At 45.0% G+C, this 16,201-nt stretch overlaps 1 protein-coding gene across 1 annotated transcript; it reads left to right on the top strand.

The window, feature by feature from the left end:
• Positions 1–11,353: 11,353 nt before the first annotated feature.
• RASSF10 (Ras association domain family member 10) lies at positions 11,354–15,960 on the top strand. Its single transcript, XM_014061902.2, has one exon. The coding sequence runs from the start codon at positions 11,698–11,700 to the stop codon at positions 13,195–13,197; it is 1,500 nt and encodes a 499-aa protein (XP_013917377.2). The 5' UTR covers positions 11,354–11,697; the 3' UTR covers positions 13,198–15,960.
• The last annotated feature ends 241 nt before the right edge of the window (positions 15,961–16,201 follow it).

A 16,201-nucleotide genomic window follows, 5' to 3' on the forward strand; every position in this document is an offset into this window, starting at 1 on the left:
TAAAAAGTGCCCTCTACAGGAGAGGGCAGGAGAACGACGTGCCTCATCTAGTCTGACTGTAGGCGTTTTATGATCACTTGAGCAGAGTTAAGCAAGGGTTAAAAGCCTAAAAATTCCTGACATAGGTGAGGCACGTTGTTCTCCTGCCTCCTCCTGTAGAGGGCGATTTTAGAGGCTTTTTTAAACAGTTAAGCACTAAGCAGAGTCATCCACGGTGACTCTGGCAGCAACTAGCTCAGCCTGACCTCAGCTCTCGCCTTTTTCCTTTTACATTTTTTTTCTTTTCATGATGACAGGCAAGAGCAAAGTTGAAATCCTCTCTGAAACAGCTGGAAAAAGTACGTGTGGGTCAGAGGGAGGGGGAGGAATTCAAACTTCATTCTCCTGGTGCGGAGCTTTGGGCAAAGGCTGGAGGGAAGTGCTCACCCTCCCCAAGTGTAGTGAGAGCCACTTGTCTTTTCAAACCTGTAATCAGTGAAGCTGGGCTGGATCCTTCCAGGGCTGGGGGAAAGTGTGTGTGCTCCAATATGGCTCTTTGACTGGCTTCCTGCCTCCTCCTATGGTCTCCTTGACTCCCTCCAATCCAACTTTGTGTGTGTGTGTGCTTGTTTGAGAGAGGGAAGGGGGTAGGAGAGATAGTCCAATCCAACTTCTGTGTGTGTGTGTGTGTGTGTGTGTGTGTGTGTGTTTGAGAGGGGAGAGGGAGGGAGAGAGGGAGGAAGGAGGGAAAGGGAGAAGAAAAAGAAAAAGAAAGAAGGAAACTTATTTCGCAAAGGAGAAAAACAAATGCTGGCGTTTTAAATCAGAACTGAGCATGCCTGGCTGTGGAATTCTGGGAGTTGAAATCCACAAGTCTAAAAAAATTTGAAACCCACCACTGTGTCAGTGCCTCACCAGCCATAAACCTCACTGCACGTCACTGGTCTGAACACATATAAAGCCAACCTGTCACTAACCTTTTAAGAAACCTATGCTACATGGAAATAACTTTTAACAATGACATCATTATAGTGTAAACAATTCTGTTACCTCTGAAACATTTTCTCTGCTATAGAAGAGTTGTTTCTTCATCAATCAAAAAGTAATGGTGGGCAATCTTAGAAATATCCCCTCCCCTTCTTTCCAGAATTGTTTAAGACAGGGGTGTCAAACTCGATTTCATTGAGGGCCACATTAAGATTGTGTTTGACCTCGGAGGGCTGGGATGGGCCAGCGTGGGACATGGCCGGGGGTCAGGGTGGGCATGGCTGGGGTGGGTGGAGCCAATGGTGGGTGTGACATGGGACTCATGTTGTGATGGGGGACACCTGTGGTTGCCAAGTGCTAAGGCAGGAATTCTCTGAGACCCTCCCTCACTCTCATTATAATCTTCTTATCGCCTCCCTTCCTTTTTTTCTTTCTCCCTCCTTCTTCATTCAATTTCTTCTTCCTTCCCCTCTTCCCTTATTTTTCCTTCTCTGCTCTCTTTCCATCTTTTCTTCTTTTTCTTTGTCTTTCTCCTTTCCTTTCTTGGATTGCTTAAATGCAAAAGGGGAAACTTTTCTCCTTTTGTTTTGTTTTGATAGCTCTCTGGCATCCAAAATGGGGGGGGAAGAGAGGGCGTGCATGACCCCCCATGCCCCATTTTTGCTCTGGACAAATTCCTGCACTCTGGCAGCCAAAATGGTGTGTGTGTGTGTGTGTGTGTGTGTGTGTGTGTGTGTGTGTGAGAGAGAGAGAGAGAGAGAGAGAGAGAGAGAGAGAGAGAGAGAGAGAGAGAGAGAGAGAGAGAGAGAGAGAGAGAGAGAGAGGAGAGGTGCATGCAGCCATCCAAGCTGAAAACGGAGCACGGGGGGGCATGCACAGCCCCCTGTGCCCTCCTTTTCACTAGCAAAGGCACCGTGGGTCGGTCCTTTGTTATTTCCAGGTCGGCCGCACAGCCCAGATCTAAGCACCTTACAGGCCAGATTCCCTAACCCTAACCCTTGAGTTTAACACCCCTGGTTTAAGATGAGACATAGTTTGGCTCTGCATCTTGCCAAACCATCAGAATTCAGAATCCACAAATCCAGGCTCCTTCCAATGATATGCTCCTTTAGTCCCTTTCCAACATTGGAATTCTAGTTTTAAGAATATTCTTTAATATTTGAAAAATGGCTTTAGATGCTTCTGGAATACATTTCAGCATTAGGGTCCTTATTCTGAATTCAGTCTTTTTCTGCCCTTGGCAAATTGCATAGCTAAAATAAAAAGATTAATAAGAATAAGGGAACGTATCAGTGTAAGGTTGTGTTGCATTATCTGTTTAGCCATAGATAGTCAGATGTTAGGTAGAAGATAGATGAGAGAGAGAGAGAGAGAGAGAGGGAGGGAGGGAGGGAGGGAGGGAGGGAGAGGGAGAGGGAGAGGGAGAGAGAGAGAGAGAGAGAGAGAGAGAGAGAGATTTTCAAATATTAAGTGAAACTTCAGATTTTAAAAGGTTTCCTGCAACTATATGAAGAGGAAAAACAAGTCTTTCTTTTATAGCTTTTTTTAAAGGACTGAGACATGATTGAGTATCTATGTTTATATCAAAAGAAATTTGCCCTCTAATATAACACAATTAGCCTCTAAACTAGGCTAATCAGCAGATGATGAAAGCAGGCGAGGCATTCTAGATAGGCTTTCATATAATTCTTTTTTCGTGTAAATTTTATCTCTTCCAATCTTAAATAATCCAACCTACAGATGCATGACTGTAAAGAGCATTCCCAGTTAGCCAGCTGTTCGTTTTGGGTTTTAGCTTCCAGGCTATTCATCCAGATAAGATCACTTTCCTACTGTGTATATAATGCAAATGAATGAAAAATAAAGTAAATAAAGACCTAACCACACTACCATTTCTTCAATTTGCAACAACAGCAAGGACATTTCTACACAATCTGCAAATATGTTAAATTCAAGCTATTTAAAAGTTGTGGTTTTTCTTACTACAAAACAAAAAGGGACAAAATCAAGGGCACCATTGTTTCAGTTTCGCTTTTGACATGGCAACAGATGAGAAGATTAGATTGACAGGTATTCCACTGAAAGTGAGATGGCCACACCAGAACTTCCCCCCTCCTGCTTATCCATGTGTAGGCTCAGTTACAGGTAAAAAACAGCTTGTAACCGAGCCTACCAGCCTCATTGGACCTTAGCTCCATCCTAGTATTTGTCTCGTAATTCCAAAACCAACAACTGTGAAACCTCATAAAATAAAGTTTAAGAACAAAAAATACAGGACTAATGTGCAGAACACCAAGCAATTCTGCTACAAAGGTTTAGACTCCTCTGTTGTTCACCTTGGCTCACCTTAAAAAATATAAAGGATTCTACTTAACAGAAAATAAACTTAACCCCCCTCTCCACTGTCAATTAACAAAATCAAGCCCTAATCAAATACAAGGCTTCCTGTGCTTGTTCTTCATTAATTGCAATATGGCTTGTAGCATACTAGAGCCCAGTGGTGGAATTTAAATTTGTTTACTACTGGTTCTGTGGGCGTGGCTTGGTGGGCATGGCACGGCTTGGTGGGTGTGGCTTGATGGGCTTGGCAGGGGAGGATTACTGCAAAATCCCCATTCCCTCCCAATCATCTCGGACTCGGAAGGCAGAGAATAGATGGGAACTTGCAAGAACCTGCTGAATACCATCTCTGCTACAAACATAGCATGTCTAGTTAAAATTCTAAAAACAATTCCCAGGATACAGTTCACTAAGTGTATCTACGATTGCAACCTTAACAGGGTATAACAATGGGCTGGAGTGTAGTATTGTATTCCAAGTATTGGAATGAGATGCCCATAACTAACATCCCTTATGAGAATTAATGGTGACACAGTGGTTAGAATGGAATATTGCAGGCTAACTCTGTTCGCTGCCAAGAGTTTGATCCTGACCATCTCAAGGTTGACTCAGCCTTCCTTCCAAGGTTGGTAAAATGATTGTTGGAGGCAATATGCTAACTCACTTAGTGAGGGCTGTAAAGTATATGAGTCTAAGTCCTATTGCTAGTGTAGGAAGTTAGCACCCATCCCTCTCCTAGGAAAATGAACTATTCTAGGAAAATATTAAAAAGGCAGAATATTATATTTCCCAGGATTAGAAATGGAGAAACATGGGTTTTTAAAGCAGGAAGCAGACACACTCTTAATAGCCACCACCCTCCTCAATAGCCCACAGCAGATGTCAGCACAAGAGATAGCTAGATTTATTCATAAGCAAATGCCCTCACTCAAGATCCAACAACGGTAGGATTAGCTTTCAGCCATAATAGGAATTCCCCAAAGCCTCTTCATTACATCATCACCCAGCAAGATTCAACCTGGCTCCATGGGAGTCTGACAACCAATCAGAATACATTTCTTACACAGGAACAGGAAGCTCCAAAGCAGGGCCCAAGAGAGGGTGTAAATCTATCTCACTCTCTCACCCATGTGCTTTTTTGCCCAGGAACTCAAGCTATGTGGTCCTGTCCACCATTAAACCATCTTTCCAAGCAGTCTCCATGTTTCCAGTGTCTTTCTTCCCACTTGGAACTGAACTCAGATGGACATTTCTTCCAATATTAGCGTTTAGAGTAGAATCTATAGGAGAAAAAGGAATGAAGGTTAGGGAGCCCTGCTTATAAAGGGATTTGAGTCATAAATTTAAAATGGCTGGTGAATTCTAGCTAAGTTCCGATGAATGCTGCAGATGACATCTGAAGAAGACATTTTGAATTTCAAACAGGGACGTGCAGTCACTAGAGGCAGGGGAGGCGGGGCCTCACCAGTCTCCTAAGGGAAAAGAAAGAATTTTAAATAATTTTTTAAAAATAATTAAAGCCAGGGTAGTTGCTACCAGATTCAAAGTCACAGTGGCTTGGTTTCTGATCTCAGTGTTAACTATGGGAGGAGGCCAGAGAACTCGGGGCCTCTTTTGCCTAAGGAATTTTTCACCTTTTAAAAGTTAAGGAGGAGTTAAAAAGCGAAAACTTTCATATGCAAAAGAGGCACTGATTTTCCCGCCTCCTGATCGGGGAGCGAATCATGCCTTATGAGCACGCTTACGTTGAGCACGCTTACGTTGGGCGGACAAGAGGAGAGTTGAGAGAGTTTCCACAGCTGGAAAAGGTGGATTGGACGGAGGGAGGGGTATTCAAATTTATTGTAATTTAATTTAATTTTTTTATTGTGAGGTGTGTGTGTGTGTGTTTTTCTTTCTTCACAGTGGTGGGGTCAGAGGAGGCGGGGGGCGAGGCGGCGGAGCGCGGAGGCGGCAGGGACGTTCTCGCTGCTGTGTCCCAACAGGCCAGGTCTCGCGTTTATGTCCGCCATAAATGTGAGATGCTTGGCCTGTTGGACACAGTGGTGGCGGGGGGAGGAATGGGCTGGGTGGGCTGGCTGGCTGGGGAGGGGGGAGCCCTTTAAAGCCCTGCTGCCGCGTCTTCCCAGCAAGACTTCCTTTCGGCTCGTGGTTTCCATTGCCTGCCTTAACCAAAGCTTGGCGCCCTGCCTCTGCTTTCACGCTCTCCCATCCTCAGCTGTGCAGCAGCGTCGGTGGCAGTTCTCGGCCTACGGCGGCAGCATCATGCAGGCTGTGGAAGGAGAAGGAGGAGGAGGGAACCAAGAGAGGCTTTTACCGGGCGTGCGCCCCACAGCCAGGACCGTCATTGCGCCTCAAGCCGCGTTTCTTCCTGCAAAGCCCTTCGGGCAACCCGAGAGCTCCGCCTGATGCCCGAAGGGCTTTGCAGGAAGAAACGCAGCTTGAGGCGCAATGACGGTCCTGGCTGTGGGGCGCACGCCCGGTAAAAGCCTCTCTTTGGTTCCCTCCTCCTCCTCCTCCTCCTTCCACAGCCTGCGTGACGCTGCCGCCGTAGGCCGAGAGCTGCCGCCGACGCTGCTGCACAGCTGAGGGAGGGAGATCAAAAGCAGAGGCAGGGCGCCAAGCTTTGGTTAAGTCAGGCAAGGGAAATCGCGAGCCGAAAGGAAGTCTTGCTGGGAAGACGCGGCAGCAGGGCTTTAAAGGGCTCCCCCATCCCCAGCCAGCCAGCCTACCCAGCCCATTCCTCCCCTGCCACCACTGTGTCCAACAGGCCAAGTTGCTGGGAGGAGAAAGTTTGGGCTGCAGAGCAGAGTTTGAAATGCCGAGTGACGTGCGGTGAGCTTCATGGCCGTTGAGGGTCCCGCTCTATGGCGGACATGGCGCCGGGGCTTCGGCGGGGCTTTCGCGCTTGCCTCACTGGCCATGAAGCTCACCGCACGTCACTGTTTTGAAAAGCCTGTGGGAATCAGAAAAACTACTTGAAAAATGCTTAAATAAAGGCATGGCTTGGAAATTAAACTGATTTTCACTCCGGTGTTGTTGGACGTTGATGTTACCTTTGGTGAAAGGAAAACTCAGAAGAGTAGGAAAAAACAAGAGATAACACAGGAGTGTTAGATAGGAGTGTGGGGTGTGGGGGTTATAGAGTGGATATTTATCTGCATTATTCTTCAGTTAAAGCAAAAGGAGGCAAGTATTCTTCTAATTAATCAGTTTCCACACCAACTATCTGATTAATGCAACACTAACGTGCTTTAGCTGAAAATATTGAAAAACAGGCAGAAAAAAACTTTCAGTATTTCTTTGTGACAACATTATGACTGGCTTTGTTTTTAGAATATGAAGCACAGATGACTCAGCTGTAATGTGTATGATTTCAACAAAGTGCTATGCTGATCACGCAATAGATACCAGGCCCAATTCCATGTTTAATAATCCCAGCATAGAAAACCCTTGGCTGAGTTTTGATAGAATTCACTGCAACATATAATGATCTATGCACTTTTTCTGAAATGGGCAGCTACATACATTTTATGAATAAATAAAATACTTTGGATTAATCCCTTGTGTGATCTACAAATTCTGATAAAAAGCTTATCAGATTCCATAAACTCAGCCAGCTGCAGTTAACAACAAACCTACATTAAGTAAATCATGTCTTAACACAATGTATGAATTGGGCAATCTCATATCCCTCACTTTTCAAGTCCTTCCTGAAAACCTCTTTCTTCTGCAAAGGCTTCCTTGAATTTATCCCTTCTTGGCTCATGTTCTATAATATTCTTGCTCAAGCAAGCTAGATCATTCATTCATTCATTCATTCAATTTACAGTCAGGACTTTACTTCTTTCACTAATTCTTTAGTAAACCAGGAGATATCATCCACCATATGTGGGAATTTCTTGGAATATAAGCGATAGCAGCAGCAGTTCTTTTGCAGAACTATAAAACAAGCAAATCATTTTTTTAAAATAATGGGCACGCTAACAATGCTACAATATTTATAAACACCTTCCTTCTAGGACCTGAAAATAGCATACACAAAAGTTTCCCTTCCTCCATTTTTATCATCACAATAACCCCCCAAGGTAGGTCTGGTTGAGAGATAATGTCTGGCTGAGCATGACTTGGGTAGCTTAATGACCAAGTGTCCATTTGCACCTTGGTCTTCTTAGTCATGATCCCACAGTCTAATCCTACTGGTTTGGCAGAAGCAAATCCAAAAAATATTTATATGTGAAGCAGGGGTGGGTTGCTAATCCCGTTCCAACTGATTCGGTTGGAATGGGGCCGGCAGTGTCCTCGTGCATGCGCGCAGTTCACGCATGCGTCTTAATGCCTGCACGATGCTCCAGCTGCTCGTGGAGACTCGCGCAGGAGCTGTATGTGCCATGCACCTGCGTGGAAGCGCAGAAACCTTCAAAGACCGCTAAGGAGCGTGGGCAGGCGGGTGGGCCCTTCGCCGTTCCCGGAAGTTACTTACTTCCGGGTTCGCCGACCAACCGGTTCGCAAACCGGTTGAAACCCACCCCTGATGTGAAGTGACAAGCCTGGCTGAGGCATGTCCTGCCTCACAAGGCTGTTTTTAGAAAGAAAATGGTTGTTTTTGTTTGCAGCTTAACACTTGCACTGAGCCTCCTCCTTGCACCCCAAATCCCTAATTTCTTAGCCTTGGAAGGAGTCTAATGAAGTTTCACAAGGCTGAAAACCAGGGCCAGAGTGATATTGCTCAACCTTTCATATAAGTGGGGGAACCTAGACGAGAAAGCTCTCTTCCTCTGCAGAAGGGAGATGGGAGGCGTGCTTGAACTCCAAATGGGGTGGCTCTCTTTGTCAGGAATGGTTTCAAAATGCCCTAACACCAACCCCCCCCCCCCACCTCAACCTGATCCCCATGTTCTACCGTTTACTTCTCTATACATAAACATACGAGTGTATGATACTTTTGAACATTCTTTCTAAGTTAAAAAAAATCACCAATAAAATATGCCTAAGCCTGCAGACAGCCTGAAGCATTTATTGTGGTTGGTACATTGCTAAGCACACTTAATTAACCCACCTAACATGCTTCCCTGGCAAGCTCCCCCTGCTCCAGCACTGTAAGTCTCGTTATACTTTATCAGGCCACCACAAGAGTTTGCTTTTGCTGGCACCGACGGCACACGGCATAGCTGGGTTCTGATGTAGCTTGTGACATGGGATTGACATCACTCCAAGTGAAAATATTGTGATCAGAGGGATGCTTGATAATAGGAAGGCTGTTCTTCGTGGTGAAGAGCTTGTTTAAGCGTTTAGGAATCTTCTCCTGGGAGGTTATTATCTTAAGACTGCAGAGGAGGCAAAAGGAGCTACTTGGCAGAGTAGCTCCTTTTGTACACCCCTTCCATCATGCTGATCTTCCATCATGCTGATCTGAGAGAATGGTTTCGCTAGGGATGGGCAGTCTTTTAGCAGATGCTGCACTTAACTTTTGCAGAGGAGAGGAGATAAAGCCCTCAAAGTGACTCATCAGGCCCAACATGCATCTGGATGAAACTGGATCTGGATTTTTCGCCTTTCCCTACTTATTTAGAAGTTGATTTTTTGGGGGTAAGAGACGTGGTGGTGCAGTGGTTAGAAGCAGTACTGCAGGCTAATTCTTCTGACTGCCGACTGCCAGCAGTTCAATGCTGACCAGCTCAAGGTTGACTCAGCGTTTCACCCTTCTGAGGTGGGTAAAATGAGGATCCAGATTGTTGGGGCCACCATCAATATCCATTATGTTTTTTTCAATGATGGACCAAAATTTCTGGAATTATCTCATCAAAGAAATTCTTTTTGCTTCATTTAAGTGGCCCACTTCGGCTATATTTCCTATCATAGTTTTGAAATAGCTGCTGCCATTAAAAAAAAAACAACTTCTAAATTGGATCATTTTGCTAGATTTAATTTTTATTTTAGAATATGTTTTGTAAGCTGCCCTCTGGGAAAGCTTTGTCTTGAAAGACAGTCTATGGGTATTTTAAAGCCACAAACATGTATCTGGCTGTTGCAGAATGTTTTGATTAGTGCTTGCCCAAATGCTGCCTGAATCCTAGAAAGTTAAAGCAGTCTAAATTAGGGTTTTGAAGAACAGAAGCAGACCAAGAAATATATTTCTTCCCTTCAGTAAGACTGACATTTTGTGGATTTGACATTTTGAAATGATGCACCTGTCCATTTCTGAAGGAAGCACGTCCGCCCAATTTCACCCTTAGTCCAGATCAGTTTTACAAAAGCTCATAAATCAGCATGAACCATTACTCTTGAAATGCAAACTGTTTGAACTTGGCACGTTGTAATTTGCGCATCTCCAGCTCAACTCTTAATGTTCTCTGCTTTGAGCACCAAACACTCAGAATTTATCTAGCAGCAAAAGGAGTAATGAGTTGTGCATTGTTTTCCTCCTTCTCTCCTTCCCTTTTCTTTTCTCTTCCCTTCTCTTACTTCCCTTTTCTCCCATTCTCATTTTTGCCTTTTGTAAGACTTTTCATTCACAGAGAAACCAGATCATGTTAAATGTCAGTGAAACTTTGCTGTTATTTATCGGCAACTTCTTTATGGGAAAAGTACACATAATCTGTGGGATCGCCTATCCCTGAGGCTATCTGCCTATCTCACCAGAGTAGATAGGAATGGTAGTAAGATGCATATTAATATTGCAATCTTGCCAGTCATCAGAAGCATGCTTTTTCAAATTGTTATCGCTGCCCTATGGAACACTCTCCCACCCTCAGATACCAAAGGCCCCCATTCTCTTAACCTGCCGAGAAACCCCCCCCCCCCCCCAATGTTGGGACTTGGTAGATAGATAAAAAAGCATTGGGAGTTTCATAAGGGAATTGTAGCTGTGTAGCTGTGCCACTTGGTCTTTCAGTTTCTGGCTTTTTTATTTTTATTTTCCTTTTATTGTTGCTTACATTGCTTTTTATTGGGATTAGCTTTCCTCCAAGATGGGAGGCTCTACAAATGTTTTAAGTAAATAAATACAATAAAAATAATAGCAACATTCTCAGTATTCTAGAAATGCTTGTCACACAAGGCAAAAAGACAGCTCATTTTTCATATTTATTTTCCAGAAATGAAACATAAAACATAGAGTAATCCAACTGCCAGGAAGTGAATTCTACTCAGAATAACCGGGTTTCGCCCCATCTAGGCATATGTAAAAGGGGAGAGACTTATTGTCTGTTCATTCTTCTGCTATTGAAATGCATGGCAAATTTTCTCTTTGAATCCTGGCAACATCCAGAGATTTTAATAATGCTTAGTAAGGTTTACAGTTCACTGTGCATATGATCTGTGAAATGCTTTGGCATGTGAAAATGTTTTTAATTACAGGGTGGGGGATTTTATTCAATTGAAAGAAATTTGGACTGGATTTTGGTTGCTTCCTTTGAAACATTCCCTTCCAACAGGGTTTAGGTGTTGTTTTTGGGGGGGTGAGGGGGGGGTGAGAGAATATTAGAGAATAATTTGGACAGGAGCACCTTCTCCCAAGCAGCTCCAAAACCCATCAGGAAGGACCACTGCAAGGACTTTTTTTTAACCCATTGGGTGAAATTGTATAACTCACCATGTGTAGTGCCTCCTGTCTTTTTAAAGGACGGGGGAGAGGATGAGAATCTATACAGCACTCATAAAATAGTTTTTTCTTTATAAGACTTTATCCAGTTCGAACGAAGAATAAAATGTAAGAAAAACTGAAAAAGGAAGCGATTGGAAAGAAAAGATCAGGAAGGGGACAAGGTTTTCGGAGCTTAGGAAAGGGGGAGAAAAAAATAAGAGGGGGGGAAAAAGTAACTTCCGATTTCTTCCGTACAGATACAGCCATAACCTACAACACGCAGAAATCTCTTACTTTTAAGATTAAAGTACTAGAAAGGTAGTCTTGAATCAAAGCCCACAACTGCTGGAAAAGCGGGTCGCCGGGGAAAGGCGGGGGGGGGGAGAGAAATCACGTGGTAGGGGAAGAAAACGCGGTAGCAGAGCGAGGAGGCAGAGCAGTGTCAGGAGGGAAGGTGCCGGGGAGGCAGGCGCTTCGCAGCAACAGTAGCAACCAAAGGAGGCGGAGCTGAGACTCCGAAGTTGATTCTTCTCCGGGATCCCATCAGCGGGGGAAAAAAAAAACAGCCACCCCGAGCCTAGGAGGAGCAGAGCCGAAAGAGGGAGATCCCGAGAGCGTTGCAATTTTAGGCTCGTGGGTTTGTTTGCTTTTTAGCGCCCCGCAGGCGGGCAGAGGAAGGGTCGCAGCCATGCCTCGCCACGGCGGCTCCCGGGCGGCGCGGCTCTGGTGAGCGCTCCCATGGGGGATCCCGCCCAGTAGCAGCGGGCGCGCCCCCCCCTTCCCGATCGCCGAGGTCCCGTGCCCCAATGGAGCCGGAAGAAAAGAAGATCTCGGTGTGGATTTGCCAGGAGGAGAAGTTAATCTCGGGCCTCACCAAACGGACCACTTGCTCGGATGTGGTGCAGGTCCTTTTGGAGGAGAGCAAGCAGCGGCGCAGGCGTCGGCTGCAGCAGCAGCAGCAGCAGCAGGCATCGCTGCAGGAGTGCGGCGGCGGGATGTTGTCGGGGCTCCCGCAGTCTTACTGCATCGTGGAGAAGTGGAGGGGCTTTGAGAGGATCTTGCCCAACAAAACCAAGATCCTGAGGCTCTGGGCGGCCTGGGGCGACGAGCAGGAGAACGTGCGCTTCGTGCTGGTGCGCAGCGAGGCGTCCTTGCCCAACACCGGACCCAGGAGCGCCGAGGCCAGGGTGGTGCCCAGCAGGGACAGTCCGGGATGTCACGGCTTAGGGGTTACAGCCCGGGCCAGCCTGGCTTTGAGCCAGGAACGGCAGCGGCGTGTGGTAAGGAAAGCCTTCCGCAAGTTGGCCAAGATCAACAAGAGGAAGGGACAGCCGCAGCTCGAGGAGCCGCCGGCCAAGGAAGCCCCGGCGGGCGAAAGGATGGAGACTCTAGTGCATCTGGTCCTTTCGCAGGACCACACCATCCGGCAGCAGATCAAGCGGCTCCGCGACTTAGACCGGGAGATCGACCGCTACGAGGCGAGGATTCATTTCGACCGCATGAAACGCCACGGGGTTAACTACGTGCAGGACACCTACTTGGTGGGAGAAGAGGCGGAGCCCCCCGCGGGAGAGCAGGAGCTAAAGTCTCCCGCAGGGACGACCCCAACAGCGGCTTCGACGGCAGCGGGGGAGTTAGAGCAGCCGTCGTCCGGCAGCGAGGACTTGGAGGAGTACGCGTGGAAGTGCGAGCAGGTGGCTCGGGTGCAGGAGCAGTGGCGCCGCCAGGAGGAGCTGATCGAGCATTTGGCCGGCGAGATCCAGGAGGAGCTGAACGAGCGCTGGATGAGGCGGCGCCGGGAAGAGCTGGCAGCCGCCAAGGGCTCCAGCACCAGCCTCTCCGAGACGGACTGCAACACCACCGAGCTGAGCGGCGGCGGCGGCGAGCTCCACGTGGAGCAGGAGCGCATCAAGACGCAGCTGAGCACCAGCCTCTACATCGGGCTGCGCCTCAACACGGATTTGGACGCCGTGAAGTCGGACTTGGAATTTACGCAGCGCGCCTGGGGCGATAAAGAGCGGGAGCTCCAGCGCTTGCTCGATTCCCTGGAGTCCTTACACGTGGAGGGGGAAGGGGAGGAGGAGGAGGAAACGGCGGTGGCGGACGAGCGACGGGACCTCCCTTTCAATCCGGGCGAGGAGCTGCCCGCCTCAGTCCCGATCACCTCGGGAAATTGGGGTGAGGAAGCCGCCCGGAGTTTGAGTAAAGACTGCGAGGATCGTGAAGACGAGGATTCCGACACGGGCTTGAGTTCTATGCACAGCCAGGACTCGGACTCGGTGCCCGTGTGCGAATCCCTCGTGTAGCAGTTTTCCTTCCGCCCCTCTTTCTCTCTTCTCCCGGTCTTTTCCTTCCCATCATCTCAGGGACTGCAAAGTTGTGTTTCCTCCCGTTTTGACCATCGTTGCCCGAGTTTCCATTGGTGCAAAATGCTTCGATTGAGAATTCCTGCTTTTCCTCCCGTTTCTGATCAAGTGTATTGCAATACATTGTAATAATGCAGGATCCAATCTGGGTCGGTAACTGGGACCATTGTAGTAATCATGACGGTGGTTCAGTATAGGCCATTTCTGTTCAAATAATTAAATCCTGGAAAATATATATTTATACAAACAAGCAACAAGCTAGTTTTCTCCATAATTAATAAAAGGGTATTCCTTGTTGTATTTTTTAAATTTCCAACTTTTCAAATGAAGAAAAGCTGCCGTTTTTAATACTTTAATTCTCTGAGGAAATACTGTTGGGGAAAGTATATGATATTGTGTATATAAAACAAAGCACCCAACATCTACATTGAGGGTTTGACACTGAAACTTGCTGAAAGTAGTCAAGAATGGCAGATTTTGCTCTCTCTTTCTCACTCTTTAACTGCAAGCTTTTTTTTAAAAAAAGGATTGTTGGCAAATCTCTGAAACTTATTTTCCATTTTTTTTTTGCATCTCAGATATTTATTTTTGAATGGCCTTTTAACCCTTACATTCATAATTGCAAATGCAGTGTGCTTTAAAAGTGTAATTCATTCATTTGCTTTCTAATTCAGGGATTTTCTAACCCCTTGGTCCTTTCCCAACATCTGTCTAATAAAATAGCTGTAATTTGCTTCAAAAGAATCACAGTGGTTTGAACCTCTGATCAAAATGAAACATACAGATTGGAAGACACAGTAGCAAGAATCGGGATGACTAAAAACCTGTACTCAGGAATGCCTGCTGTCAGGGTGTTTGGAATAGATTCCAACAAATGTCTAGTAACAAATTTATGTCTCTGATGGAAAAATCTCTTACGCACAGGTGTTCATGGGAATAATCCAGGTTTTGTGGGGAGGTGGGCAGGGTTATTTAAATGCTAACAATGAATCATAGGAAGTAAATAGGAATCATAGCAGTTATGCTTGTTTGGTTGTGTTCCTTAGAAAACAGGGAATGAAATGCAGGGGACCTAAGTTAATTTGCTCACAACACATTAACGGTGTAAACCCACATGAGAGAATGCTGGTTGAGTGAGACTTTACAATGTAATTACATTGCACTGAAACTTTCAAAAGTGACATGTGCTTTAATGCTCTGAGTATGCTTGAGTTGCAGATTAATAGAAGCAGTATGCCATATGTTACGAATAAGATTGAATTTGTCTAATTATGCTGAAGTCAGCATTGGGTAAGAGCTATTCTACAAAACCAGCTCCGGTGCCTTGTTTGTTGCTAGTTTTGAGCAAAGTTTCGGTGGCTAAAAGACTAATCTAAAGGGCAACAGCTCCCCAACTGATATGTCTAAGTATTTTATTAAACTTTCGAAAGGAAATAAGACTTTCAGACCATTTAAACTCCTACCCTGTTTTAAAATGTCAAATTTGGCATTGAATGGAATGAATTTCACTGGTGGGAATGATGGAGGCGGAAGGAATGTGAAGCAACAAGAACAAATTAACCCTTTCTTGTGTGGATACACAAACACACACAAAATAAAATCTCAAGGCTAGCGGGGCTATTATAACCTTTTCTAACTTTTTTTAATAGTCATGATTTAGTCTCAGACCCTAAAAGAATCTGACTGAACAAATGTCATTGTAAATTCATACTGTAGATTTACTTCTAAGCAGAACTAAACCATTGGAAGTTAAAAGTGGCACATGCTATTTTTGTTGCTTTGTTTTTCAGATTTTCACCCTTGTGAACAGTAGGGCAGTTTTAATTCAACTGAGCATGAGAAGAAATTTGGCATACATTATCTTTCCAGTTTGCTTTTAAAAGTGTGTTGAGAGCCTTGTAAAAGAGAGGAGCAGGATCAGATTCTACCAATGGATAGTTAGAAGTAAATTTAATGGGATCTCATTGTATATTGAGCTCCTTGTGGAAATGAAGAAGATTGGCTGTGTATAGAACAGCAAATAAGTCTGTATTAACCAGTCTTGGCAAAAGATGAAAGGGTACTATCCGTATCATATCAATTTGCCTTTCTCAAGCAAAATCTTACTTTCATCTATTGCATAATTGCACTGCTATTTTCTTCTATGTCTTTTGGGTCAGTTATTTAAAAATGAATACATAATGGTAGAATGCAGGCCAGTTATTAAATGAATCACATTATCTGGGAGAAATTCCCTGAATGGGGGCAAGGTGATTTATGCAATACAAGCTTCATCTAAAAGCAACCAGTATTTGGGGAGGGAGTGGGGGAATCTTGTATTTCAAATTGGGAGGAAAAAGGTGCAAAGACAGTGCTCTGCCCAAGATACGCTACAAGTATCTTAGCCATTTTAGTTTTTCCAGCCAAAATGTAACATTTAGTTTGTTATTTTACCTAAATGACAGTCTGATCCTATGCATTCCTATTTCAGAAATAAACCTGGTTATTACTGCCAGATAAAAGTTTTACACATATGCAATGTTAATAATCCTTTGGTCCTGAACATTTGCTTAAAATGTACCGTATATTTTCTATACTGAACCTGATGGTAAGAAGCTATTCCTACTGTTTAAAGAACACAGATTTGAGAAAATGGTGAATCAAAACCTCATTTGCAATAACACTGGATTATTTATGGAATAAAAAAGACATATTTTTCACAGAGGACCTGATCTGTCATTTGTATACCAATTAGCCAGGTCTTGATGGGTATCAAGTATATGCACTTACAATAGAGGCAATGGAGGATGACAGAATTTTTTTATGACAAAACCAAAGGGGCTAAATGCAGCACCCATAAAAGACATTGTACCAATAAAAGATGACTGCAATGCAAAAGTTGGAGAAATGGCAGAATCTTAAAAACCATTGGGAAACTTATGACTGAGAGAATACCACACAATTT

The sequence above is a fragment of the Thamnophis sirtalis genome, unplaced genomic scaffold (assembly GCF_051295495.1).
Source record: "Thamnophis sirtalis isolate CommonGarterSnake01/CBP01778 unplaced genomic scaffold, rThaSir2_p1.2 scaffold_1, whole genome shotgun sequence".
In the NCBI taxonomy this organism is placed as follows: domain Eukaryota; kingdom Metazoa; phylum Chordata; class Lepidosauria; order Squamata; family Natricidae; genus Thamnophis; species Thamnophis sirtalis.